The sequence below is a fragment of the Epinephelus fuscoguttatus genome, linkage group LG19 (assembly GCF_011397635.1).
Source record: "Epinephelus fuscoguttatus linkage group LG19, E.fuscoguttatus.final_Chr_v1".
Taxonomy (NCBI): Eukaryota; Metazoa; Chordata; class Actinopteri; order Perciformes; family Serranidae; genus Epinephelus; species Epinephelus fuscoguttatus.
This window is the reverse complement of record NC_064770.1, coordinates 37,441,816-37,468,527: the sequence shown is the minus strand read 5'-3', so window position 1 is coordinate 37,468,527 and position 26,712 is coordinate 37,441,816. Positions and strand designations below refer to the sequence as shown.

Sequence of the window (26,712 nt, the reverse complement as noted above, 5' to 3'; positions counted from 1 at the left end):
CTTTTCAAAAATGCAAGAGGCGTTGCTTTGTTGCCGGCCGTTTTCTCCTGTGTGTTAAACACACTTTAGAAAGGAGTGTCCCCAGACTATCAGAAGGCGGAGATCTCTGATTGTCTGGTGGCGAGACTAACCAACCGCACCAGAGTTCGTTTGTAACCGGACTGAGACCACCTCTTCAAGAAGGTCTCGGTCCGGTTGTCTGGTGTGCACCTGAGTGTGATTGCTGTGTTCACACCTGCCCAAACGAACCACACTGAGGGGGCAAATGAACCTGAGTTTGACTGAACCGAACCAAACAGGGCAGGTGTGAAAGCACCCTTAGTTTCCTCCATCTGTCGGCAGTTGGGAGACATTTTATTCAAGAGCTTTTTTTTTTCACCAGAAAGTGATCTCTTGGTTAAGGGAAGGAAATAAATCCATGGTCTGGCTTTGAAGAAAGCCTTCACGGAAACCCTCTTCCATGAGCCACCTGTCGTCGTCGTCATTCTGAAACCAAAACACAACAAATGTTGAGGATGACTACTTGTCACTCCTGCCACCTGAAAAAAAGGCAACGTTTGTCCAGTGTTACTATTTTTAAGTCACATAACATAGGTAGAGTACACATGTGTGGATCATGAGACAACGGGCCCCTGGGCTCAGATATGCTAAGGGCCCCACCACCTCTCCTACCGTGGATCAAGATCATGGATGCATTAATAATATCATATATGTACTATAATATTCTAAGAATGTTACCGTAAGAAACAAAAATATCTAATATATAATAATACTGAGCCCTCAGGTCCTCACAGAGTTACAGAAACACAGGAGAGGAAAAATTCAGGCCTCACAACTTCAGAGCATCATCACAGAAACGATGATGATGATGATGATGATGATGATGATGATCGTGCACTAAATATGAGCATTTTAAACCAGTCGCCAGCCTGGACCCTCTCATGGTCCCCGCAGAGATATCATTAAACTATCGGTCTTGTTCCTCCAGGGTGTGTGCGTTGGTGTGGTGCCCACGCGCTCACGTGCGCACGCACTGAGTCCAGCCCTCTCCTCGAGCTGTGTACACTGTGACACACACACACACACACACACACACCACACCGCCTCATAGCTTTCAGCGGCTGCTTCAGTCACTGTCACACAGGGAGACACTGCTACACTGTCAGCCTCTCCACACACACACACACACACACACACACACACCACCGAGATCCGGGAGCCGCTCCACACCGAGGACCGACACACGGAAAAGTATCCTGTCCGCGGAGGGACGCAGGGCGGCTGCTGGAGCTGGTGCCGGAGCAGAGCAGATTTTTCAAGGTGTTAGCTTTACTTTAACAGGCTTCTTCACCCGGCACCTCACCGCCGGACTGACAACAGCTGCTCACGGCCCGAGAGCTGAGAGGAAAGCGACTTTCTTCCGTCAGAAGGTGAGTTTGTTAAGTTTCTGTATCCAGAGGTTTTTCCTGCCGCGCACTTCCTCCATGCCTGACTGCTAATATGGTGCACCTCCACTCTGAGTTAAGTTTTAACAGGTTTCCCCTCTGAATTACACCCAAAGTGTCATCAGGTCTGTTTATTTCCAGCTGCGTAAAGTGGCAGATAATATTAGTATGATATTAATTTTCCACCATGGGAATAAACTTCCTCGCCTTTATCGCCCATCCATGTTTGCGTCCCAGTCTCCCTCTAATGAAAGAAGTGATGTGACAGCTGCCAGCTAATCAATAGTGGTCATTTCCTGCGGGTCAGGCAGCCTGCTCTGCAAACAGTGCCATCTGAGAGAGACCTGGCTGCACCAGCATCAGGCTCTGTTCACCATGATGGCCTGTGTTTGTTCTACTGGAGATAATGCTACTCCAGTGTGCCATAAAGGAGCTGCCCAGTCTCATCCAGTCAATGGTGATCCTCACTGCTTGGAGGATGTGTGTCCTCTCAGAGATGGCTGTCCTGATATGGTGGCAGGTGCTGATGTGGGGGCCCTTATCGTATCTGGTCATGCCGGTTTTGTTGTCTAGTCGAGCTGCAGTGATCAGTTGATTAATGATTGAAAGAAAATGAATCCCTAGCTGTTCTGATAGTTGATTTAAGTCATCTTTTAAGTAAAAGTATCTGCGTTTCTTTGTCATTTATCACATTATATGAAGAGTCTTTGGGGTTTGGACTGTTAGCTGGACAAAAGAAGCAAACTGAAGACATCACTTTGGGTTCTGGGACATTGTGATGAGCATTTTTTACATTTTTTGACATTTTATAGACTCCTTTAGGGTCATCGTCATGACAACATCATTTTATTAGCTCAGGGCAAAACCTGCCTCTCCCCCACAGGGCTGTAGGCTCCACACGAGTCTTAAAATGTGTTTGTCTTGTTGTGTTATTGGGAGCCAGAATAGAAGGAGTCTTGGCTCAAAACCAGCCGCCACTGCCCGTCAACAAAAACAAAGACAACGACTGGACGGAGGCCATCATCAAAAATGCTCACATGTGCAGCGCACACTTCATATCAGGTTAGGGAAAAAGTATTTCCTGTTGTAGGGATGAATAAGGTTATGTGTATTAAGGGTTATCATGTCCACCTCATCAGAAACTGGGGAGGGATTAAGAGGAAGATTGGATTTCTCTGCAACGCTAACTTTTTAGCACATTAGCTAACGTTAGCTTCCATAGCAAAACAAACAAGTGTGGTCCTCCTTTGTAAGATTGGCTTCCTGTGACATCATCCATCCACTGAGTGAGAGCATACGGGTCGGCCAGTCTGGTCCCGTTGGTCAGTGTTCACATGACACGATTTTCACCCAAATTTTGCGTCGCAGAGACTATCATAATCTTTTGAGTGTTCATACCTGGCGACGTGTGTTTCTGTCAACTGCGTTACGACCTGTGTGTGCACACCACAAGATTTCTCCACCGAGCCCTCGCTGACAGAGCCCCAGATAACGCGGCGACGTCACCAAACTTGGAGACGACACATGGTAAAGGCATGGATATTCTTCCCAGTGTTGAATCAGATCTGCCTCCAGGGCCTGGGTCCAAACACAACGTGCTCCCCGTGATCATGTGGACGCCGCCATTGTTGTTGTCGCTTGCCGGCTTGTCAGTGTTGCCAGATCTTGGGAGAGAAACAAGCAACCAGGGCTATGGAAACAAGCCCAAAAGATGCAACGGATATATATAGAGGAAGGCGACGTTTAGAAACAAGCCCAAAGTCGCGGCTAATAAGCGGACCTGGCAACCCTGTGGCTTGTCCTCCTCGCATTTCTTCCGTCCTCCTGCGTGCTGACGTGGGACGTATCCCACCTCTCATTGGCTGATGCTCTTTGTCAGTCGTGTCTCCAGTTTTCTAGCATGCCAGATATCCAGTCCCAGTCACAGACAAGGGGGCGACTTGCTCGTAGGCTTGTTCACACATGAGGACTCGTCGTGGCAGACTATCTGCCGACTCACCTCCGACCCAAGGTGGCTCTCAAGATCCTCTGCGACGCCAAAATCGCGGTGAAAATCGTGTAATGTGAACTAGGACTAACACTCGCGGTCCTGGAGTAAATTCAGTCTGACGTCTCCACATTGAGAATAACTAAAATAAAGGTGACATTCTCCGTCCAGTTGCATTTCTTGTACATAGTATGATGAACGTCAACTTCGATATCATGGTATACCTTAAAACAGGTATATCACTGCAACCCTACACAACACTTTAAATAAATACTCTTACTTTTATACTTACCTGTAATGCTTGAAAAAGGAAAAAGATGATTCGTCTAAAAAAATCTGTCTTAAATTCTGTTAAAGAATATCTTGAAAAGGTCTTAAAATCATTAAGTGTCTGATACCTGTTTTAACATGTATAGTAGGAGGGCTTATCTCATTTGGTTGCTTTGAGTTGGTTTAGTGTGTTTTGTGTCAGTTATTTACGCACTCAGAGGGAACTTGACACCACAGAATTAAGCAACACCGCCCAGTAACAAGAAAACACTATGTAAATCGTGTAATTTACATGACATGTTTATGAAAAGAGGAAGAGAAGGCCTAATTCTTTGCCTGGAGACATCCTGAGCTGCACAGTAAACAAGGAGGACATGTGACTGGGTTTACCTCAGGCTTAGGCTGAGCTGATGGGAAAGTTGGAGAAAGAAAATAATTTTAGAGTGGGTGGATCCATGCTATGTATGGGATCTATAAGCACACAAAAAATGTCCCCCCGGAGACCCTCACAAGGCTCGGGCATCATGTGATTTTCACAGGCAGTGTCTGGAGAGATTAGAAAGGCTTGAGAGTAATGAGTTGAACACAGCACTTTATGTAACACCCAGAGAGAACTTCTCAGTGTAAAGGGATTGTGTTTATGGGGCATGTACCGAGGCTTCAGTGAGGTAAAGTTGTGAAAGAGCATTGTGTTATTTTCTCACAGCTAGTGAGGCAGCAGCAGCAGCGTTTTGTTACGACATCAGCAGCGCACAAGGTTGCACAGGTTGTGTAGAAAGTCTGCCTCATGTCTCAGTGGACTGTCAGTTATATGTCACTGCAGTTACAGAATTACAACACTGTAAGTGAAGGTGATTTAGAAGTTTTTACATTAGATGAAAGTTAGTTTGCAATCGTCATACTAAGACTGTCAAAAGTGTTGGTCATTTTTCGTCACCACATATTTAAATAGGACCTATACAGCTCATTTTCAGGTTCATACTTGTAGTTAAGGTTTCTACTAGGACATGTTTACGTGCTTTAAAGGTCACAAACATGTAATTTTCCTCATACAAGAGCCAGAGATCAGCAAGCAAGAGAGTTCAAAGATCTCAAGGTCTTGTTCACAAATGAGGGTAGAACGGAGCGTGAGATGGATCGGCGGTTTGGTGGGGCTTCTGCAATGATACGGACACTGCGCCGGACCTTTCAATTTACTGGTCCATCTACGTCCCAACCCTCACCTATGGTCATGAGCTCTGGGTAGTGACCGAAAGAATGAGATCGTGGATACAAGCAGCCAAATTGAGTGTCTGGGCTCAGCCTGAGAGATAGGGTAAGGAGCTCGGACATCCGGACGGAGCTCGGAGTAGAGCCGCTGCTCCTTCGCGTCGAAAGGGGTCAGTTGAGGTGGTTCGGGCATCTGATCAGGATCCTCCTGGGCGCCTCCTGTTAGAGGTGTTCTGGGCATGTCCAACTGGTATGAGGCCCTGGGGCAGACCCAGAACACACTGCAGGGATTATATATTTCATTTGGCCTGGGAACGCCTCAGGGTCCTCCAGGAGGAGCTGGAAAGCGTTGCAAGGGAGAGGTATGTCCGGGATGCCTTGCTTAGCCTGCTGTCCCCGTGACCCGGCCCTGGAGAAGTGGATGAATAGGATGGATGGATGTCTGCTGTAACACCTGTATTTACCCTCTGTCTGACACACCAGTTTCTGGGTCTTCTCGCACCATCCACGGATGTACAAAGAGAACTGGATACAGCGTATGAGAAAAGTCCCTGTTCATTACTATGACAGTTGCAAGTACTCCTTTTCCACCAAGATGGAATGGGCTCTGTTCTGGTTTCTGCACCTAATTTTGAACCGTTCAGAGCATATTAACTAAAGATTAATTGGTCCAGAACACAAAAAGTTGGTTCCCAGCTGGAACCAAAAAATAGCAGGTTTTCCTTGGCCTGAAGCCACCGTGGTGACATCAGTGGACGTGTCACATTTTACAGGTTGGAAAGAGAGGATGGTGAAGGCAACACCTGAGATATAAGTTGACATATCATCTGTTCTTGCTTTAAAACAAATATCTGTAATTACAGAACAAAAGTTTGCAGGTAATCAGTGCGCTCTGCCATCTTGCCACTACAGTTTACTTCCACTGTGCGTTGTGCAATGCCTTCCGCTGACAACACATCCTTGATTACAATGGTTCTGCTCCAAACTGGTGGAAACACAGGCTGGCTCGCTAGAGACTACCAGCCCGTGTGGCTACACATTTTGACAAATGTCTGTCTCAGTCAGACACCTGGTCTGGTTGCCAAGCAGCCCTTTTTTTTGTAGAAGGTTTTTTGGATGTATAAAACTGGGATGTTGGCTACCTCAAATTATACGTCCATTTCGTGATTGCCCAGTAAGTTATACATATTCTTTTAGTATGTACAGGTCCTTAAAAGAACCAGAAGGGGTTTTCACAAACAATAATCCAAGTTGTGAGGATTGTTTTAACAAGATAAATTGGTGTTGTGTCAGTACGCCGGCTGCCTTTCTGGTATCGTGACATTACGTCATAGTGTTTGAGAGAGTGTCAGCATTGTGTGGCTCTCAGTATTCAGGCAGTAGCAAAATATTTCCTTGTAGCAAATATTTAATAATTCATGAGTGCCGTCAGTACTTTTAGATCATTGTTTTCACAGAACCACAGCAGCTGTATACATGCTATCAGTGTACATGTCAGGAACATTGACTGTGTGACCTTTGCACTGTAATTACTGTTGGAGTAAACATGTATGCACACAGTAAACAGTTTTGCCAGTCTCCTCTGAGCCTCCTCTCCTCTCTTTGTCTTTCGTCCGTAGCCTTTGGTGGTAGTGTGATAGATATCTCTGTCCTGCTCTGGAGACCTCCATCTGGCCAGTTAAAAGCTGAGTGAACTGACTGCTTTGACCACTAATGGGTCTTGCTGGCAGCTGAGTCCTGGTCTGGTCTCCACGGAGACAAGCCTCAGCAGAGAGAGGCAGGGCTGAGCCGCGCCGATTGATCAGCTCTGTGTTTGTGTGTGTGTGTTCAGAGGGATAGACATGGCTCGCTGTCTGCTCTGCTTTCACACCCACAGCTGTGTGGCTGCTCTCCCTCCTCCCATTGTTTGGTGGATGACTGACACTAAAAGGCTTAATGGCAGGTAATCTCATACCTGCCCTTAGGAGAGATTACGCTGAGACGAATGGTTACAGTGAAGCCGATGGACAGGTGGTGCAGCTTCCCATAATTTGAAGGAACAAGTGGTGCCCATCCCAAACTATATCTTAAGCGGGATTTATACGCCGTAGCCTACGTATGTGGCTTTGCTGTTGTGAGCATTTATTCTTGTGTGGTTGTGTCTGTGTCACGCTGCAGTTACACCTCCAAAACACTAGTCGGCAGCAGAGGTTTCTGTGAAGTGCTGTAAAGTTTAGTTGATTCAAAACACACATTAAACACACATTAAACATGGCTTAATAGAGACAGTTTCAAACACAAGTACACAAATCAGCTTCACTATAACTCGCAGCATTCACAGACAAACACTTGTCTTTATCTGGACACATTTTCCCCACAAATACAACATGCTAACATTATTAGCACAAGCCTATGGCATTTTACATTGTATAAATTAGCCTAGCAGCTAGCTGACTTTTCCTCTCCTCATATGAAGCCAGGGACAACAGCAACATTTAACAAAGGTAACGTTACAAAATTCAGCTCCATTACAGCTCACAAGGTTCACTGACAAAACAACTGTCTTATACTAAACACGTTTTCCAAACAAATACAACATGCTAACGTTATTAGCACAAGCCTATGGCATTTTACACTGTATGAATTAGCCTAGCAACAGGATAAATCACACACAATACTTAAAATGCTATCTTTGTGGAAGCTCACTTAATCGCTCTTGCAGAGCTTTTAAATCTTAATCAACATCAGGTGTCATCAAGTGACCATCGGTTATACGGTGACAATAGGTGGTTGTATATGGAAAGGATCCTCGGCCCTGTCTTGTGATTATTCAAGGTTATATCAAGAATTTATTGGCGCCCTATGTGCCTGGGTGTGTCATTAGAGCAGTGGCTGTTCCTCAATTTCAGCTGGTGACCAAAGGTGACCAGACCTTTGCTGTTAGAGCGTCCAGACTGTAGGACACCCCTTCTTAGAACTTTCTTTTATGGAAAGCATTTATGAATATTTAATATGTTGCTGGCTTTTATCATCTCTCCTTAGCTATTTTATTGTGCTATTTTTAAACTTTATTTTATCCCATCAGTGTTTTATTGACTTTTGTATTTTATTTCCTTGTTGTTTTTAGTTTTTGTCTGCTGTTGTAATCTGAAAAGAACTTAAATAAATTCAGTATATTTTTATTATCAAATGACCAGTGTTCCCCACTGAGGTCACATGAGGACTGACAGTCATTCACTGATTAAGACCCTGATCACATAGAAAGTGTTTTAACAGCTGGAGGCGGCTTTTTGTAATTGTTTTTAATGAGAATGAAGCTTTTTGCATTGCTACGCGCCTCACATTTCTGAATTTTAGGCACCTGGTGTTTTTGCCGGAGCACTCTGAATTCCTAGAATTGGCAAAACTTCAACTCAGAGCAGAAAAGCGCCCCATGTCATCTCCACTTTTTTCCCATTGTCCAATCAGATGATTTGAGAGGCGGGCTTTCTGTGGTGGTCACAACAACAAGTTCACAGTTGGTACAATGGAGGAGAAAGTGGTGGTAGTGGTTGCTGGATACCCAGAGCTATACGGCCTGATGATAGACAGCAGGTTGTCAAACTGCCCCTGAGTCGTCCTAAAATCTGCCTGTAAACGTCCATGATGGAGGAGAAGCTCCTGGACCAACTGGTGGTACTCCCCATGAAGCTGCTGCTCCTTCACGTCGAAAGGGGTCAGTCGAGGTGGTTTGGACATCTGATCAGGATCCTCCTGGGCGCCTTGTCCCACTGGTAGGAGGCCTCGGGGCAGACCCAGAACACAAAGCAGGGATTATATATTTCATTTGGCCTGGGAACACCTTGGGGTCCTCCAGGAGGAGCTGGAAAGTGTTGCTGGGGAGAGGGACGAATGGGGTGCTTTGCTTGGCCTGCTGCCCCCGTGACCCAGCCTTGGATAAGCAGATGAAAATGGATGTATGAATGGAAATAAACGGTAGATTGATTACATGAGAAGGTAAGGGTTAGGAGGTGATGGGCAGAAAAAGGCAGTGTGGAGCGCCTCACGTTTTGCAACCTTAAAATACTTTCTGTGTGATCAGGGCCTAGACCGTAGTTAATTCTCACCAGTGTCGGCCATGTTCAGAGATAGATTGCAGTTACGGAGCTGTAAGCTGCTCCAATAAAAAGTTTGTATCAAAAGCTGCAGGTTCATGTTTTTATTTCTGAGCTTGACTTCTCCTCCTCCTCCCCTCTCTAGATGGCTTCAACTGACTCGCGGCTCCAGCAGCAGCCCTCCCAGAAGGATGCGGCCGACCAGAACTTTGACTACATGTTCAAGCTGCTGATCATTGGCAACAGTAGCGTGGGAAAAACCTCCTTCTTGTTTCGCTACGCAGACGACTCCTTCACCTCTGCCTTCGTCAGCACTGTGGGCATCGACTTCAAGGTCAAGACCGTCTTCCGCAATGACAAGAGGATCAAGTTGCAGATCTGGGTGAGTGGTTTAAAGATGCAGTGCACTGTGGGTTTATCTGAGGTTATTACATTTATTACATCACCACACTATCATTTAAGGCACATAGGTAAACAGGGAGCATAAACAACAGGTTCTGGCCTTCAAAGCCACAACTGATAATGCTTATATAGTGTAAAGTGCATCACCTCTATTCTCTATTCTACACCTGAGTTTCTGTATAAGTGCACGTGTTGTTGTTATGGAAAGTTCATACTTCAGTCTCTCATCAGGATTATATTGCTTTAGATGTAAATAAATGCTGAATAGCCACAACAAATGTTGGCATTGAACATTTCTGCAAACCACAGATACGTTACATTTGTACGTTTCATACATATCATATCAGCATTTCTAAATTGACGTAGTATATGGGCTTTGTCACTGGGGTGTTTTTCTAGGGACCTGTCACTGTTTTTGCTAGCAGGGATAGAGCCACCAAAACCAGGTATTTTAAGCCAACATGATCTTTTCCAAACCATAACCATGTGATGTTGTGCCTAAAGAGGGATTTATACTTCTGCGTCAAATTGACACCGTACCTACGGTGTAGCCTGACGTGCACATCCCCAGAAATGTAACTACATGTTGCAGCAACGCAGACCTTTACTTAAATTTTACAGATTAGAAACAATAAATTGTGTAGATAGTAAACCCTCCACAAAATAGTTATTTAAGTATTGTGTGTGATTTATCCTGGCTTCAGAGGAAAACGGCAGTTGTTTGACTAATTCATACAGTGTAAAATGCCATAGGCTTGTGCTAATAACGTTAGCATGTTGTGTTTGTTTGGAAAACGTGTTTAGTATAAGACAGTTGTTTTGTCAGTGAACCTTGTGAGTTGTAATGGAGCTGAATTTTGTAACATTACCTTTGTTAAATGTTGCTGTTGTCCCTGGCTTCATATGAGTAGAGGAAATCTCTGTTAGTTGCTAGGCTAATTTATACAATGTAAGATGCCATAGGCTTGTGCTAATAACGTTAGCACGTTATATTTGTTTGGAAAACATGTTTAGTGTTTAGTTTGTCAGTGAACCTTGTGAGTTGTAATGGAGCCAAATTTTGTAACGTTACCTTTGTTAAATGTTGCTGTTGTCCCTGGTTTTATATGAGTAGAGGAAAAATTCACTAGCTGCTAGGCTAATTTATACAATGTAAAATGCCATAGGCTTGTGCTAATAACGTTAGCATGTTGTAGTTGTGGGGAAAATGTGTCCAGATAAAGACAAGTGTTTGTCTGTGAATGCTGTGAGTTATAGTGAAGCTGATTTGTGTACTTGTGTTTGAAACTGTCTCTATTAAGCCATGTTTAATGTGTGTTTAATGTGTGTTTTGAATCAACCACCGCACAAGTATAAATGCTCACAACAGCGTAGGCTATGGCATAGACCCTGTATAGAGCTGATGCACAAGTAAAAATCCTGCTTCAGTCTAACCACACATTAACCACAGCAAAAAGAAATGTTAAGTCTCACTATATCCACGACATAATAATGTACAAACGTGGTTTTCTGTGGTTTTCAGAGACGCACAAGGCCAACATTTATTCTGGCCACTGCGTTGGAACAACAGAGGGAGAAAGAAAAGGAAAGTAAGCCCATGTGAAATACTTGTTTGCATCATGAAGTCCCTGTCAGTCAGCTTGGAGACAGAAGGCTTACAAAAAACCTTTTAAAGACCAGGTTTGTCTAGAACTGTGGGTTTGGTCCTTGTGCAAGTTTAGCATGTGAATTATGCAAGTGTAAAGCATGACTTCCTCATGGTTTCATACTTACTCCCTACCCTTATCTGGCATCTTCTGGTGTTCTGTTTACATACATGTGTAAAGGAAACGATCAGCCCGAGTACAAATGTTTTCAGGTTTCCATTTTTTAACTGATGCTACAGAGCCCAGTTGGATGTCACAGTTTGGAGACAATGAGAAAATGTCTTACCTCAGACGTGGAAGAAATTTGCCTCTGCAAAAAGATTTCCTTGGCAACACAGTGGAAGCAGAAACCAGCTGTGAGCACATTTCATCTTATCATCTTTTATGGCGAACTTATTAGAATACACAAGACTTACACATCAATCACACACGGAGCAACATTAGCATGAATCCTGAGGGAAATATTCAGCTCCTCAGCTGATACATTTTTCCCTTTTGTTCCACAGCAGGAGGCTAACTCTGTCTGTCTGCTGTTTGCTGGGCAGGTACAGCAGGGTGCAGTAGTGTGAAGAGTTTCTTGTTATAACAAGATTTTGCACATTTTTACAAGATACGTTACAGATCGTCATTTGATCAGTTGTTGCTGTAAAAAAAAAAAAAAAAGAGGGATGGGAGCGATTAGTTGATGAGTTGAATAAACCCTCACTAGTCAGCACCAGAAATACTAGGCGGTTAAACTAATTATTGAAATTATTATTATTATTTTATCATGTTGTAGTTTCACTCATTTCATTTCACAGAAAACAGTTTTGAAATTAAATTTTAAAAGAATTCATTTAGGTACAGGTCTTCTTTAACCCCTTCTATTTCCTTGTCTTACTCATAAACTCATAATCAGAATATAATATTGTAGAGGAGTGGGTGCTTGTGAGCTTTTATTAGGTGAGTTGTCGTCATGTTTTGTAGGATCATGTGTAGTGTTCATAATGCACGGTGCATGTCAGCAGCATTTAAAGTAGGTTTTGGTTACTGAAAATGAGATTCACAGATTCAGATAGACACAATTCAATCAGTCTTTGTCGATTATTAGACCCCGTCGTGATGTTATCTGTTCCAGGAGGGTGATAAAGATGTAGTAGATTAGGGACCTCCAACCCCATGGAGTCTAGATGCTTGTGGTGGTGGTGGTGATAAGATGAGGTGAAGAGGGAGCTGAGGATGTGGATGTGAAGAGGAGTGGGCTTTGATGAGATTGTCCTGGGCTCTGGAAAAGGTGACTGGAGGTGAATGAGGTGGAGGAGGGCGCAATGATTCCACCTAAAATGACAGCCAATGGAGAGGAGAACAGATTTACAGTTTGGCAGCAGCAGCATGAATGGCTGAAGGAGACTGTGGCAAATTTTTACCCAAAACGTTTAAAAAAAGAAGTGTAAGTGTGAGTTTTTTCTTACTTTTAGACTGGTCCGCTGGTCTAAGTATAAACTTCCGTTCAAACGTCAGAGAAATAAGTCGTCAGGAACATCCAAAGCAAAACTTTTGATGTGTGTCAGAAATCAGACTCAAGGTGACAGGTTGTGTAAAATAATGTGTGTGACAGGTTTAAGGGCTGATTTACAAGCACATACTTACAGATCGTCACTTGAAAAGCTCAACATGTCTCTATTTATGCTCTCAACAAATAACTAATGTGAGCCAACTAGGATTTGTCCCCAGGTTCATTGTAAACTCTGACTTATCCATGTGACTGTTAAGAAGCAGAAACATAACTTGTTTCTTCATGTGCAACATGTTAGTCTGGAGGTTTAAACTGGTGTCCTCTCACAGAGTTGGTGATTCAAACTAAACTTTCATCTCTGTCAGAGAAAACTGATCTGAGTTCAGACTGTTTACTTACAGCACAGCTACACTCACAGATAACTGAGCCTCCTACCTGCCTGTCAAACACCATCAACCCACAAACCTTCTCCAGTCCGGACTGAGTGGAGTCCTGCGGGGTGAAGCTGTGAAGGCTGCGAGCGGAGCTAGCTGCTAACTGCTAACAGCCACCGCTGCAACTAACAAACTCCACAAATCCATTCAGCAGCTCCACCATCCACAGTCAGACACACACGGCTGATTACTTACTGCTGAGTTACAGCTCACAACTTGCACCAACGGAAACATCGTGGTGCAGACTATTTACTGGAGTTTACAGCCTGTGGTTCATGAGTCATTTGAAGATAATTACAAGCACAGCCGTTCTCGGCTTTCAGTGTCTGATAGTCCACCACAAACACTTTCATCACGTCTCGTCTTGTAAAATTAAGCATGGATTTCTTCTCAGTTTTTATCATCAAGGTCTATTTTTAGCTCATCATCGTCTCTTTTTCGTCATGGAAAAAAGGTAACAGTTTTGAAAAACATTAAAAAAATCTTAACTCTGTAACTGTATCTCACAGTTGTCATTCAAGTATATGGTCGACTAGGGGTCGATGATAGAGCTGCTGATGAGGGCTGCACGATAAGCAAATGAAATAATATTGCAATTATTTTGACAGATATTGCGATATGAGTTGCAATTTTAGTAGGAATGGTCATTTTTGCATTTGGTGATTTGATTTTTGCCGGGGTCTGTACCAAACATTCATGTTCCCCTATGTCTGGGCTATGATTTGTAGGCTGGGGTATCTCTATCGCACCACAATGCTTCATTTATAATGTGTTATATATGTTGTGACACATTTCTTTGTCAAAAATTGCAGCTACAGTGATTTTGATATATCTTTTAGCCATACTGCAATTGATTGATTTGTGCAGCCCTTCTGCTGATGACCTGCAACATAGGCAGAACATCAGTGTTCGATTTAAATTGTGATGTGTTTTAGTTATTTTAGATTGTCATGAGATGTATCACATATGATAAAAACAGCTTTGATATGTTGTGAGGCTGCACAGTAGTTATTATAGGCAAGACATCTTCTGATACAGTGTAATAACAACTTGTTGTAGCTTCTGATTTTTCTCTTCAGGTGTTGATTCAGTTTTTTTGGAAGCTGCAGTTATTATTATTATTATTATTATTATTATTATTATGTAACTATTGTTAAGCTTTTGGTTGCAGTTCATGTTTATGGTCTGTGTGACGGTGGTTCATTCATTCATTCATTCATTCATCTTCTAACCGCTTCATCCTCTTGAGGGTCGCGGGGGGGCTGGAGCCTATCCCAGCTGACATCGGGTGAGAGGCAGGGTACACCCTGGACAGGTCACCAGACTATCACAGGGCTGACACATAGAGACAGACAACCATTCACGCTCACATTCACAATTTAGACAATTTAGAGTCACCAAGTAACCTAGTCCCCAATCTGCATGTCTTTGGACTGTGGGAGGAAGCCGGAGTGCCCGGAGAGAACCCACGCTGACACGGGGAGAACATGCAAACTCCGCACAGAAGGGCTCCCACGCCCGGGATCGAACCGGCAACCCTCTTGCTGTGAGGCGAGAGTGCTAACCACCACACCACCGTGCCGCCTGTGACGGTGGTTCCTCTTTACCAATTCAGTGTTTCATGTGTGTTTACCATGTGTCATCATGAGTTGTGAGCATCAGTCATTGCAACACTTCACGAGTCCTTGTGGCTTTTCTTGCAGCAAGTCACGCAGCAGTTACTGTAACTCACAAGTTGAGACACAAGTTAAGACACAGCTGCACATGTAAAGTGGATGACAATCAGCAGTTAGAATTTAACAATCACTGCCTAAAGTGGAACTCAGTTTATACACTATGAGGAGAGCTAATGAAAACAGCTATGGCCCTTTAATGTCAGTGTTACCTCACTTTAGGCAGGAGTCTTTTACAAAGCTTTACAAACCAAGGAATTCCATTGATTAGGGAGAGTGTAACAAATAAACATGATGGAGAGGAATTATGGAAAATGTGGGATTCAGTTTTATTTCGTTTTACCCAAACTAGGGACAGAAAGTCCGGATACATCAGCCTCTGCTGTTTCAGTGTCGATTCTCTTTTAATGACCCGACTTTACAGAAGTGTGATTCTGAATTATTGGCCTTTAAAGAATAGTTTATCTTTTTGGGAATACACTTTCTTGCTGAGAGTAAGGCAGCACTCGTATGTCTGTAAAGTAAATATTACAGCCAGCAGCTGGTTAGCCTTGCCTAGCGTGTTTCTCAACAGGGGCGGCACCAGCCCCCAGGGGGCGTTCAGGGAACGTCAGGGAAGTGCTCGAAGCAGTATTTTTGAGAGGGAGGTGCGGTGTTTGTGTGTGTCTGCTTTTAATGCCGGTTTACTCCTATGTGCACATTTTCACAATCTTAGCATTAGAAGTTTTTTTTTATTTTCTGAATCACTTGTGCACACCTGTTTTAGTGTTAACCATGGAGCAGCGTGCTCTGGTGCTCTTATTCGTAAACTAACCTATTGTGCTTATGAGCAGGGCACGTTATGATTGTGCTAAGTGGCTAATGGGCATGTAGCTACTTCCACCTTTCAGATGATAGGGTGAATATGAGTAAATTGGGACACTTTCTGAAAATTTACCTTCAGCATAATTTCTAGTTATGAACCAAATGTCTTAGCCCATCATACCATACCATTTTAAATAGCTTGTGATCTCTACTATACTATGTAGAAGAAAAAACAAAGAAACATAAACACAGGATGGATGACCCTTCACCAAAAACACACTGAGCCACAACCAAAATTTCCAGGCGCTATTGGCAAAGTGGGACACTTGCAACATCATTAATATCATCACTGGTACTCTAAGTGTGCAGCATAATAATGTAAAAGACATAAGTCTTAGCTTTCACCCACAAAAAAATGAATGTTCTACCTAGTTTTTGTTTTAGATCAATTTAAACAGGAGTATGCAAAACGTGTGGGGTGGCAGGGCAAGAGCTTGCTCACTAGCTAGCATAAGCATCACAATTATTATTTTCATTACAAGCTTCCTTAATTTGTGCAATTTAAGTAAATTTGTTGATATATCTAGCTAGCTAGATAGCTAAATTTATGAGGGATGAATAAAAAGGAAACTTATTTCCACCTTTATAATGACTTGAATGGTTGTCCCGGTTTGCCAATAACACGCATATTAACATATTGTTAAAGTGGGACAGCAACAAAATGGCATTTTAAAAAAAGAGTAAGATTCACATGGATGTGATTTTTGAAAATTATGAATCGCCATTACACCCCTTAACAAAATATATCACAATTACAAACTATCCACCAGTTGTCTTATTTCTAGAACATCTTTCACCTCAAAACGCTATTTCATTTTAGGGAGTTGAATATGGTGAGCCACGCCCCCAGAAGTGATGTCATCGACACAGAACCAATGTTTTTAATCTCATACTTACCTATGATGAGTTCAATGATGATTTTTAGTAATATAAGTATACACGTGTAAAGATAAATATGATTAAGCTTAACTGTCCCAGTTTGCCCATTGTCCCACTTTAACCATATTCACCCTACATCATGTTTGTAGTTGACCAATGAAGATGAGTTTACATATCACCTTGGGTTCGTCCTTCACCTTCTCAAAATGATCCCACACTTTGGATTTCCTGCCCGACATGTTATTAACTAGCCTGTGGAATAACCGCAGGTACCAGCCCTGGAAATTAGGGGCCGTACACATGCCGCGTCTTTAGGCTACCATATAGCCTCTTTACCTGAAGTCCTGAGTGCAGAGCTGATCTTCTTCCAGGAGCTGTTTATAAGTGTGTAGGCCTCTCGCCCGTGGGACAGATGTAAAGCTCTGGGTGGCCCTGCACTAACATGATCAACTTTTCCGTGTTTATCAGACTGGATGTTTACAGAAGAAGGGAAAGATATCTGTCGGCTGTGATTGGTTTGTAACGTGACTCCTGTCTGACTGCTGAGCGTGGCCACTTCCTGTCTCTGTCCTTTCAAGTTAGGTTTTTGATTTGTTTTGACAAGTCACGGCTCCTATTAGAGTTTTATGTTGTTTTTTGGGGGGTTTTCTCTGCGACTAATCAAGCAATGAAATCTTGCCAACTAATGACCTTTCTTGTCGACTAACAATTAGTTGAGTATCAGAAGGCGGCCCTACAGAAGACAAATAAAACCAGAAGATAGGTAGTCCAGTTTAATCAAATCTGTTTGTTTCTAATGACATAATACAAAACAATAATCAACAGTAACATTCAGGGAAGACTATCAGCCAACACTTTAACTGATGGGGGTGGTAAGGGACCTGGATGATAGATGGGGGGGTGCTGGCCTAGCCTGCGAGTCCCTGACAGTCTCAATAAAAACTGTAACCTCTGTATCATTGCTTTAAAATGTGTCCTTAATTTGTCTTCAGCACACAGTCCTCACAGCACACTACAAATCCTATTGATATACAACGTTCAGGCTGTTCAAACAGATGATTCATTTGAGCCAACAATGTATGAGCCACCGTATGATACACAAACGGCGACCGAGATGAATCAGCAGCAGATGAGCCCACACCAAAACACACACTACCTGACTAAACGTGTCCCTCATTAAATGACATGCAGTGTTTGAGCGGTGTGTGATATCGCAACAGCAGAGGAGGAGGAGGGCGAAGGCATTAACTGTAATGACTCTATAATGTGTGTTGGGTAATGATGTGATTAGTCTGGTTAGGAGACGGTGGCGTGCCTGGCCTGGACGTAACTACTGATGGGGCTGGTGAATGACAAAGAGAGCTGGTATTTCCTCAGCTCAGGAAGTGGAGGAAGTGCCCTATCAGCGTTTGACGGAGACGTAAGGAAGATTTACTGCAGCGCTTTGTAGCAGTGTATGTAAAGGGCGTGGGACAGGCAGGCATGTCCTCAAAATGAGTCCTCCTCTGCGTGGTGTTAATAATCAACTCTGTGAAATTTCCTGGCTGTTAAAATCATGTCAGCTCCTGTTGAACACCATTTGTAAGAGACTCCTTACACAATTGTTGATGATCCCACTCTGCCAGCTGCGAGGCAGCCTTTGTGTATCATGGAAACTGGCCTGATAACACACCACATGGCCCTTACACAGAGCCCAGGCATATGTACAATGTGTTCACACTGTGTACACATATTGTTTACATCCCTCCTTTATGTGTCATGGAAATACGTTTCTGATCTTTGAGCAAACGCACACACACCTTTCGCACACTTAGCATAAACACATCCACACTCATGTTGTGTATGTGTGTGTGTGTGTTGTGTGTGGTAGCCCAGGGGACCATATCCTGTGTGTGTGTGCCACTGCTTTGTGTTGGCAGCTAATATAAACGCATGTGACGCATGTTTAAAGATCAGGGTCCCAGTGACGTCTCTGGGCGAGCAGAGGCCTGATTTAAACTCCTCCCTATCTAACATCATACATATACACATGAGGGAGCAGCTTTTGTTTACCGGCTTGGGTTGATTATAGCAACCCTGGAGACAGTCTATTTGGTTAGATGTCCTATTACGCTGCCAAATATTTGTTCATCTCTGCATGGACGAGATAAGGATGGACCTGGAATATTTCACACGTTAATGAAACAGAAATAACCCCTGACAGGAAGCAGAGTCTGGCTGCGGCAGGATATAACAAGGAGGGCTGAGCCAGTGTAAAAACTTTCATACTGGTTTGATATTGAGCCGAACACTGGACCAAACTGGTATACCAGTTTAACCACCAGGTGTTGCACTTGAGTGGAGCTTAATGACACTGTTTCCCAACTGTTTGCATCACAACATCAGAGCTGTCTGTGAATATATAGTGAATACTGCATACATGAAAGGAACAGCGTGTAAGATTTAGGGACATTTAGTGGTGTGTAACGGTGAGGTTTGTAGATTGCAACCTGCTGAAACTTCTCCTGGTTAGGATTCCTTCAGTGTTCTTTGCTCAGGAGGTTTTTACTGGGAGCTGATTTATCTGTGGAGGTTTCTTCCTCTCCAAAACAGACAGACCTGATGCTTTAAACCGGTAAAATCACAGAATGAAGCAGTTTCATGTTACTAATCAGTGTTTCTCTGACGCTGTTTGGACCTTTGCAGACAGGCTGCTAGCGCAACACCTGCTGATGGTGCTCACCTGTTTTCTCTGATAACTGAAAGTGTGCTCATCTTATTTCTAATCCAGACATTCAGGAGCTTTTACCAGGAACAGAATTATCCGTCCAAAATAAATGGACCAGGTGATTTAAACCGGTAAAAACACTGCATAAAGCAGTTTCACATTTTAAAAAATCAGGGTTTTTCTGACACTCGTTGTGGAGGGGCTGCAAACTACGGTGAAAACACAAATGTCCCTATGTGGAGTCAGTGTTTGGTTTGTCTGTTCTGGGCTACTGCAGAAACATGCCAGTGCAACGTGGAGGCTCTGTGGACGAGGACCGACTCCCTCTGTAGATATAATGGCTCATTCTAAGGTCATGAAAACTGGATTATTTTCAGGTGATTATACACTGAAGAAAGCATAGTTCTGTTATTCCATTTCTGCCCATATATCATCCTAATTTCTTCACACTGGACCTTTAAAAATGCTCTTCTGTTCCGTCATGTAAATAAGTCAGTGAAGCGAATAAGGAGGTATCGCTCATCCTCATTTCAGCTTCATGAACCAGCTGTTCTTCCTCCATTGCTTTGCTTTCAAGGAAAGCGACAGGACAGGGCATCCAACAAAAGTTCAGTTAAACTTGCAGCCAATTAGGACACCTCTTTCATTGGCTTCAAATCCAAAATGTAGCCATATTGGCATTAGTCTCGCCAGTCGCCACCAGACATTCAGAGATCTCTGCCTTCTGATAGTCTGGGGACACTCCTTTCTAAAGTGTGTTCAACACACCGGAGAAAACGGCCGGCAACAAAGCAACGCCTCTTGCATTTTTTAAAAGGACACGCCCTCCCGGAAATATGCGCTCCCCCTTTTCTCGTCCGCAAGGAAACAAACACACACAGAGCTTGAAAATGGATGCCGAGTGATTTAACTCTGTTTTATCAAATGTGTGCTCAGTCCACAAGATTGTGGAAATGAAGGACTTTCAGCGACTTTGGTTAAAACTTTTAACGCAGTCGGACTATGTTTACGAGCACAAGAGTTCAGCGAGCCACCAAAGGACCGCCCTGCAGATTTACTATTGGTTCTGCAACGTAGGGAGTTTGTTGTATCCGCCCATCTAAACACAAAATCAGGGAGAAAGACATCAGTCTTTAGTTAAGCAAAGCGTCTAAAGACTGACTTGTGAGTCTATATTGGCATTAAGTTTTCCTGTCTCGTCTTTCCGCCCAAAAAACACATACATTTTCTAGTAAACAAACAATGTGCGCTGCTTGTTTCCCCTTCTCACCTGTTGCTGTGTTTGGCTCACAGCCTGTCAGACACTAGTGGCTCCTTTAGTCCGTTCATAAAGAAACATCATGTTATTCAGGTTGTCATGTTGCATATCACTAATGCAGTTCAATCAGGAGCGACTCATTTTTATAGTGAAAATAATATTTATTAACATGCACATAAGAATGTGCAAAGTCTATGGCGATCAGACCCATCGAGATGGTATGATTTAAGGAAGGTGATGAGTCTAAAGTCAAATAGGGAACTCCCCAGGGAATAGATGCTGGTGGTGGTAGAGGTGGTGAAGATGAGATGAGGTGAAGATGTGAAGAACATGGAGAAGTGCTGATGATCTGGATGAGGGATTTGGATTTGGATGAGTCTTAGTTGAGCTTGTCCTAGACTCTGGGTACAATAGCTGGAGGAGGGTGGGAAAGTTTTGCCTAAAATGGCGGCTGACAGCAGCAGAGGAAAGAGTAGATTTGAAATTTAACAGTAGCATCCTGATTGGCTGAGAGAGATCGTGGCGAAGATTGATTGGATAACTAGAAGAGTGAAGGCCCATAGTCAGCTGACAGTCAGCTGATTGAACTTAACACTGAGCTTTGTTACAAGTTAGCGCTGTGACATCATCACCACAGGTACTGCCAGAACATATGATACTGACAAATGCTGGTTTAGCTTGATCCATAAAATCAAACTAGTTTAAACTCCGTCACTGCACCACACCAGCAACACCGGAAACTGATCCAACAGTACCGGTCTTTGCAGTCCGGAGGTGACGCGTGGCTGATAAACAACACGGAAATGTGAAATACTTTCCCGTGAATATTTTGCAACAGGTCATGATGTTTTGACATAACTCTATTCTGCACAGCGTGATTGGTTGATGCCTTTATTGGTGTCGTAAAAGAAGAACTGATGCTCAAAAATTTGCCGTGAAATATTTGCATTCTGTGTGAAATGACAATAAGTTTGAAGAAGAACAAAACAAGCGGCCCCGGTGTGTAAAGGCCTTAACCAGTGTGTTGTTTTCCGTGCTGCTGTCTCTGATAGAAGGATCTGTGCAGCAGACGGCGTTCTGTCTTGTCCAATTTGTAAAGTGAGAAGGATCATTTGGGCCGACCACCCGGAGCAGTACGGGCTGTAATGGAACATTCATAACCCTCAATGGCCTCTGGTTACCTGGACAACCCACCCCTCCCCCTCCATTGCCTCCTCCTCCTCCTCCTCCTCCTCCTCCTCCTCCTCCTCCTCCTCCTCACTGTGAGGGAAACATCAAACACAGAAACACACTTAGACCCCAGATGCAAATGAGAGCAGGTTACCAGGTAACTGTGAGAGTAGAGAGGAGTTAATCTCAGTCTACCTGTTCCATCTTTTTGGTCTGAGCTCCACTAAACTCTTTCTAAGTGTCGGCTGTGACATCACACATAGCCTCCATTTAATTAGCAGATGCCTCTGATAAACCCGCCTCTCCTCTGACTCTGTGACGCTCTCCCTTCTCTTATCTGTGTGTTTCTTCTTGCTGGCTGGTTATTGATGTGACGCGGAAGTCCTGGTTTGATGAGAAATGACTGTGACGGGAGCTCATATCTAAATGTCATCCTCTGGTGGATTATGCCGAGTGCAGCTAGTGGCATTTTGGTGTGGTGTGAAGCCAAGGAGAGAAACGCATGAAGCTTTCTTGGAGTACAATCATCTCTTGGACTTATATTTCCCATCAGGATAGATCCATAGCTACCTTTTTTTTTAAAACTTCAAATTAACCCCTTGAAGCCTGGATTGATATTGGTTTTCTTGTGCTGCATTCAGACACCTGTCACAAGCATTTAAACCTGAGCGTCAGTTTGATTCCTTTAACAAACATGAACAAAAGCAAGTGAGCCGGAAGCTGGTAAAATATGACCAAAAAACAACCTAAAAAAAATAGTTATTAAAAAGAGAGAGAAAAGAAATATTGGAAAAATAGGGAAAAATGTTAAGAAAGCTATATTCATGAATTATTAGAACTACATATTTAAAATTATCATTAAATAAATGAAGAATTGTGAATATATATATGAATATGAAAAATTTAAATACAATTGAATGAATTAATTATCATTAAAATTATTTCACTGTATACATTTTAAAAATACAAAAATTAACAATATTTTTTTCTTATTTCTTTTCGTTGAACTTTTTTTTGCTAATTAAATTGCTCATTGACAATGGCAATGCGAAAGACAATGAGCAAGAAACTGGTAAAATATGACAAATAACCTAAAAAAAATAGTTATTAAAAAATGGAAATGTTTAGAAAACTATATTTATGAATTATTAAAATGACATATTTAAGATTATTATTAAATAAATTCATAAATATGAATATATATGAATATGAAAAATATAAATATAATTGAATTATTTGATAATAATTAAAATTATGTTACTATATACATTTAAAAAATATAAAAATTAACTATATATATATATATTTTTTTTTTGCTAATTAAATTGCTCGTTGACATTGGCAATGCAAAAGACAATGAGCAAGAAACTGGTAAAATATGACCAGAAAACAACCAAAAAGGGGGAAATGTCCAGAAAACTATATTAATAAATTATTGCAATTATACATTTAAAATTATAATTAAAAATAAATATGAATATATGAAATATGATTAAATTGAATGAATTATGATTGAAATTATGTTACAGAATTTTTTTTGTTTATATATTTTTTTATTTTTAATTTGTTGCCTTCTTTTTTTAAATTTTTTTTTTTGAAAGAAATGAAACTGATTTGCTTAGAGGTAAACTAATTTAATTTTATAATGCCTTTGATAAATCAAATGACTTCACTATTACTTTACTCTTACTGTCACAAGCTTCTTGTAGCGTTGTAGCAATAAATGTCAGTTTGATAAGAAACTGATTTGAGTTTACTGGCCAACCATTACTAATGATTAACTAGACCAGTGGTTCACAGTGATTCTCGGGTGCTGCAGCTGCCAGGTTGTAAAACAGCTCAGCTGGTGGAAAAGACAGAAATTACTGTATCAAAAAAATAAATAAATTGAAGCCATTTGTAACACCTGAACTTTATTTGTTGAGATTAAGCATGTGTGAAAAGCACTAGGCAAGCAGGAAAGTCTACATGTGATGAAAACATGGTTGACATTTAATCCATTTCTGTTCTTTGAGCAAACTATTAAAGCTGTAGTTGCTAACGTTTATTAAAAAAAAAGACCTTTGTGTCATATTTGTTGTTAAAATATCTACACAGCAGTACGTGAGACAGTCTGTGGATAACATCAATAAAATCCACTGCGACTGAACGAAAACAACCAATCAGAGCCAAGGTATTTGTAACAGTGAAAATGATTGATGGTAAATGGTCATAATGTGGTTGAAAAGTGGTATGAACCCAGACTTGACTAAACTGAATGTTATATTTTTATAGGGATGCATGATATTGGATTTTTTGCCAATATCCGATATGCCAGTATATATATCAACTCATGGCCGGTAACTGACACTGATATCGATATAGTCATATGTTCTGGAAGATTATGCAACTTTATTCCGTGAATCCTCTGACTGAATATACCTTGTTTTTCTGTAAGCTTTTTTTTTAATCTGTATTTTCATTTATTGCATTTATGAAGAATTTTTCCTTTAAAATTTGAAAAGCCCGTTTTTGTTTTTTTGTAATTCTTTTTTATTTAAGAAACAAAGAACATGAGGTCGTCACGGGTGTTCCAAGGTCAAAGGTTACAAGGTCCCCCAGTATTTTCCACATTTTTCCATCTCAAGCCTTCAAATAAAAGTCTTTCCATACAGTATGTTTCATTTATAATCTTCAGCCATTGGGCCAGTGTCAGAGGATCAACTTGCCACCATTTGCGAGTCATGACTTTCCTGCTACTTGCCAAAAGAATCTTTGATAGATATTTATCTTTGAGTGGGACAGTTTCAGATATTTTTCCAAAGTATAATGTGACAAATGAGTAGACTAAATCCATCCCAGTTATCTTATGATTCTCTGCTGCAGTCTCTCGCCAATATGGTTGTGTTTTTGGGCCTCGAAAACATGACGATGATTGTCCAGTGAGGTTCTGCATTGCCTCCAACCAAAGCCGTGGCTCTGTGGGTCTGTTCGCAGTGCTGTAGTCTTGGGGTGATAAAGAATCGCACAAGGTTTTTCCAACCAAAGTCCCTCAGGGGTCTTGAGTTTGCAGTAATTGCCTGTGTCTCTCATGTCTCTGTCCAGTCCTCCTCTGTTATTTGTATGTCCGATTCTTTCTCCACAGCCTTTTGTTTTCTATGGGTGTTTTTTACTTCTTGGTGGTTTGAGACACAGATGTAAAAACTAGATTTTAAAGCCCTGATGAAGAGCTGCAGTGGTCAAGACATACTCGCTCTTTTAATGATTTAGCCACCACAATAAAAGCTTTTTAATACTTACTTACTTACTAGAGCCTGAATCACCTTCCTGTGAATCCTGTTGTTTCCCGTTCTCCATGAACACCTGACAAAAGGTTTTGATCAGTGTTTGATTATACAGAGCGACCAGTCGTCTGTCTCTTCTTCCAAAAAAAATATACCAGTTTGTCATATCAGCAGAAATCGGCATGTTGGCTGATTCAGATGCTTCATTTTAAAGCCAGTATCGGACATGCTGATGTTATCATACATTCCTATTTTTTACATTTGAAACTTCTATTGAGGTTTTTTTTTAATGAAGCTTTGGATGTTTGTAATCATATTTTATGATGCCATCATCAACATCACCATCAAAAAAAAACCCCCAAAAATCCTCGAACAAAACTGTCAATTTGAAAGTCATTCTTCAGATTTAGTGAGTTAACCTTTTTTTCCATCCGTAGCCGGATGCTTTAGTTGTCCGTCCGATCCATTCTCACGAACATTTTATCTCAAGAACGCCTTGAGGAAATTTCTTCAACTTTGGCACAAGTGTCCCTTTGGACTCAATGATTAGATTAAGGTAGTCAAAGGTCAAGGTTGCTTTGACCTTGCATCCATCCCATTCTTGTTAATGTGATATCTCCAGAACACCTTGGGAAAATTTCCTAAAATTTGACACAAACGTAAACTCATTAGAAGTTATGTTTTTGGCCATAACTCAAGAATTCATTCGCCAGTTATGACAAAACTTCACACAAATGTCTATTAAATCAAAATGATGAAGCGTTAGACATTTTATATCCAAAAGGTCAAAGGTCAGCTTCACTGTGACATCATAATGTTCTACATAAAACACTCTACTCAATGTCATATCTCAGGAACAGAAGGGGAGACATTTGGTCAGATACTGAATTTGTGACTCTAATCTTGAAACTGTGCTGATTGTATAGATCTTCTGTGTGTGACGCATCCATGTTTTCACTGACATGTTTGCTCAGAGGCGTACAACCGCAGGGCAGTAACTCTACTTTTTAATTAAATCAGCTGTCTTTAATGAATACATGTATTAGCTTTGTGCCACATGTTTCTGATGCAGACAGTGGTGTTGGAGGAGACCACTCACTGACACATGTGCTGACTTGTAAGAGGTTAAGTGTTGTGGCAACAAGTCATAGATTGAACAATGTTGCCCCCTTGTGGTTTCAAACCCCACACTGCATGATCACAGAGGAACTGAGGATTTTGGTTTGTTTTATAGATCTTAATAAGTATAAAATGTGTGTGTGCAGGATACAGCAGGACAGGAGCGCTACCGCACCATCACCACAGCCTACTACAGAGGAGCCATGGGCTTCCTGCTCATGTATGACATCACCAACCAGGACTCCTTCAACGCCGTTCAGGACTGGTGAGTTTGAGAAATTTCCCGTTTGTCATTTTGTTAGATGACCTCAAAGACTTCTCAAGATCTGGGCGCCTGGTGGTTTCGTGGGAAGGGCAGGCGTCCCATATACAAAGGTGATGTATTTGCCACAGCAGCCGCAGGATCAATTCCAGCCCAGTCGAATAATTGAATCAAATAATTATTTATTTCTTACACCGCAGCATAATTTTTGTTACAGTATTTTATACCTCTGTTATTTTATTTTAGTTTTAGCTCTTTAAAGGGATAGTGCACCCAAAGATGAAAATTCAGCCTTTATCTACTCACCCATATGCCGAGGGAGGCTCAGGTGAAGTTTTAGAGTCCTCACATCCCTTGCAGAGATCCAAGGGGAGAGGAGGTAGCAACACAACTCCACCTAATGGAGGCTGACGGCGCCCCAGATTCAAATGTCCAAAAACACATCATTGAAACCACAAAATATCTCCATACTGCTCGTCCGTAGTGATCCAAGTGTCCTGAAGCCCCGCAGTCAGAGCTACAGGCTACAATGAGGCTAAAAGCAGAGTTCAAATGA

At 42.0% G+C, this 26,712-nt stretch overlaps 2 protein-coding genes across 3 annotated transcripts in view; both read left to right on the top strand.

Moving 5' to 3' along the window:
- The window catches only part of tlcd4b (TLC domain containing 4b), a 154,810-nt gene that overhangs the window by 92,746 nt on the left and 35,352 nt on the right, over positions 1–26,712 (top strand). Inside the window, exon 8 of one of the 2 annotated variants that reach the window (XR_007447832.1) lies at positions 7,193–8,480. The exons of the other annotated variant lie outside the window; for it this stretch is intronic. The gene's annotated coding sequence lies outside the window, so the exon portion shown is untranslated. Of the gene's footprint in view, positions 1–7,192; positions 8,481–26,712 lie in introns of those variants that run through there. 2 annotated transcript variants of the gene reach the window in all.
- rab3db (RAB3D, member RAS oncogene family, b) overlaps positions 1,049–26,712 on the top strand; it is a 31,501-nt gene continuing 5,837 nt past the window's right edge. Inside the window, exons 1-3 of the mRNA XM_049560804.1 lie at positions 1,049–1,430; positions 9,130–9,366; positions 26,041–26,159. Coding sequence (XP_049416761.1) covers positions 9,130–9,366; positions 26,041–26,159 — 356 coding nt within the window. The 5' untranslated portion in view covers positions 1,049–1,430. The remainder of the gene's footprint in view (positions 1,431–9,129; positions 9,367–26,040; positions 26,160–26,712) is intronic.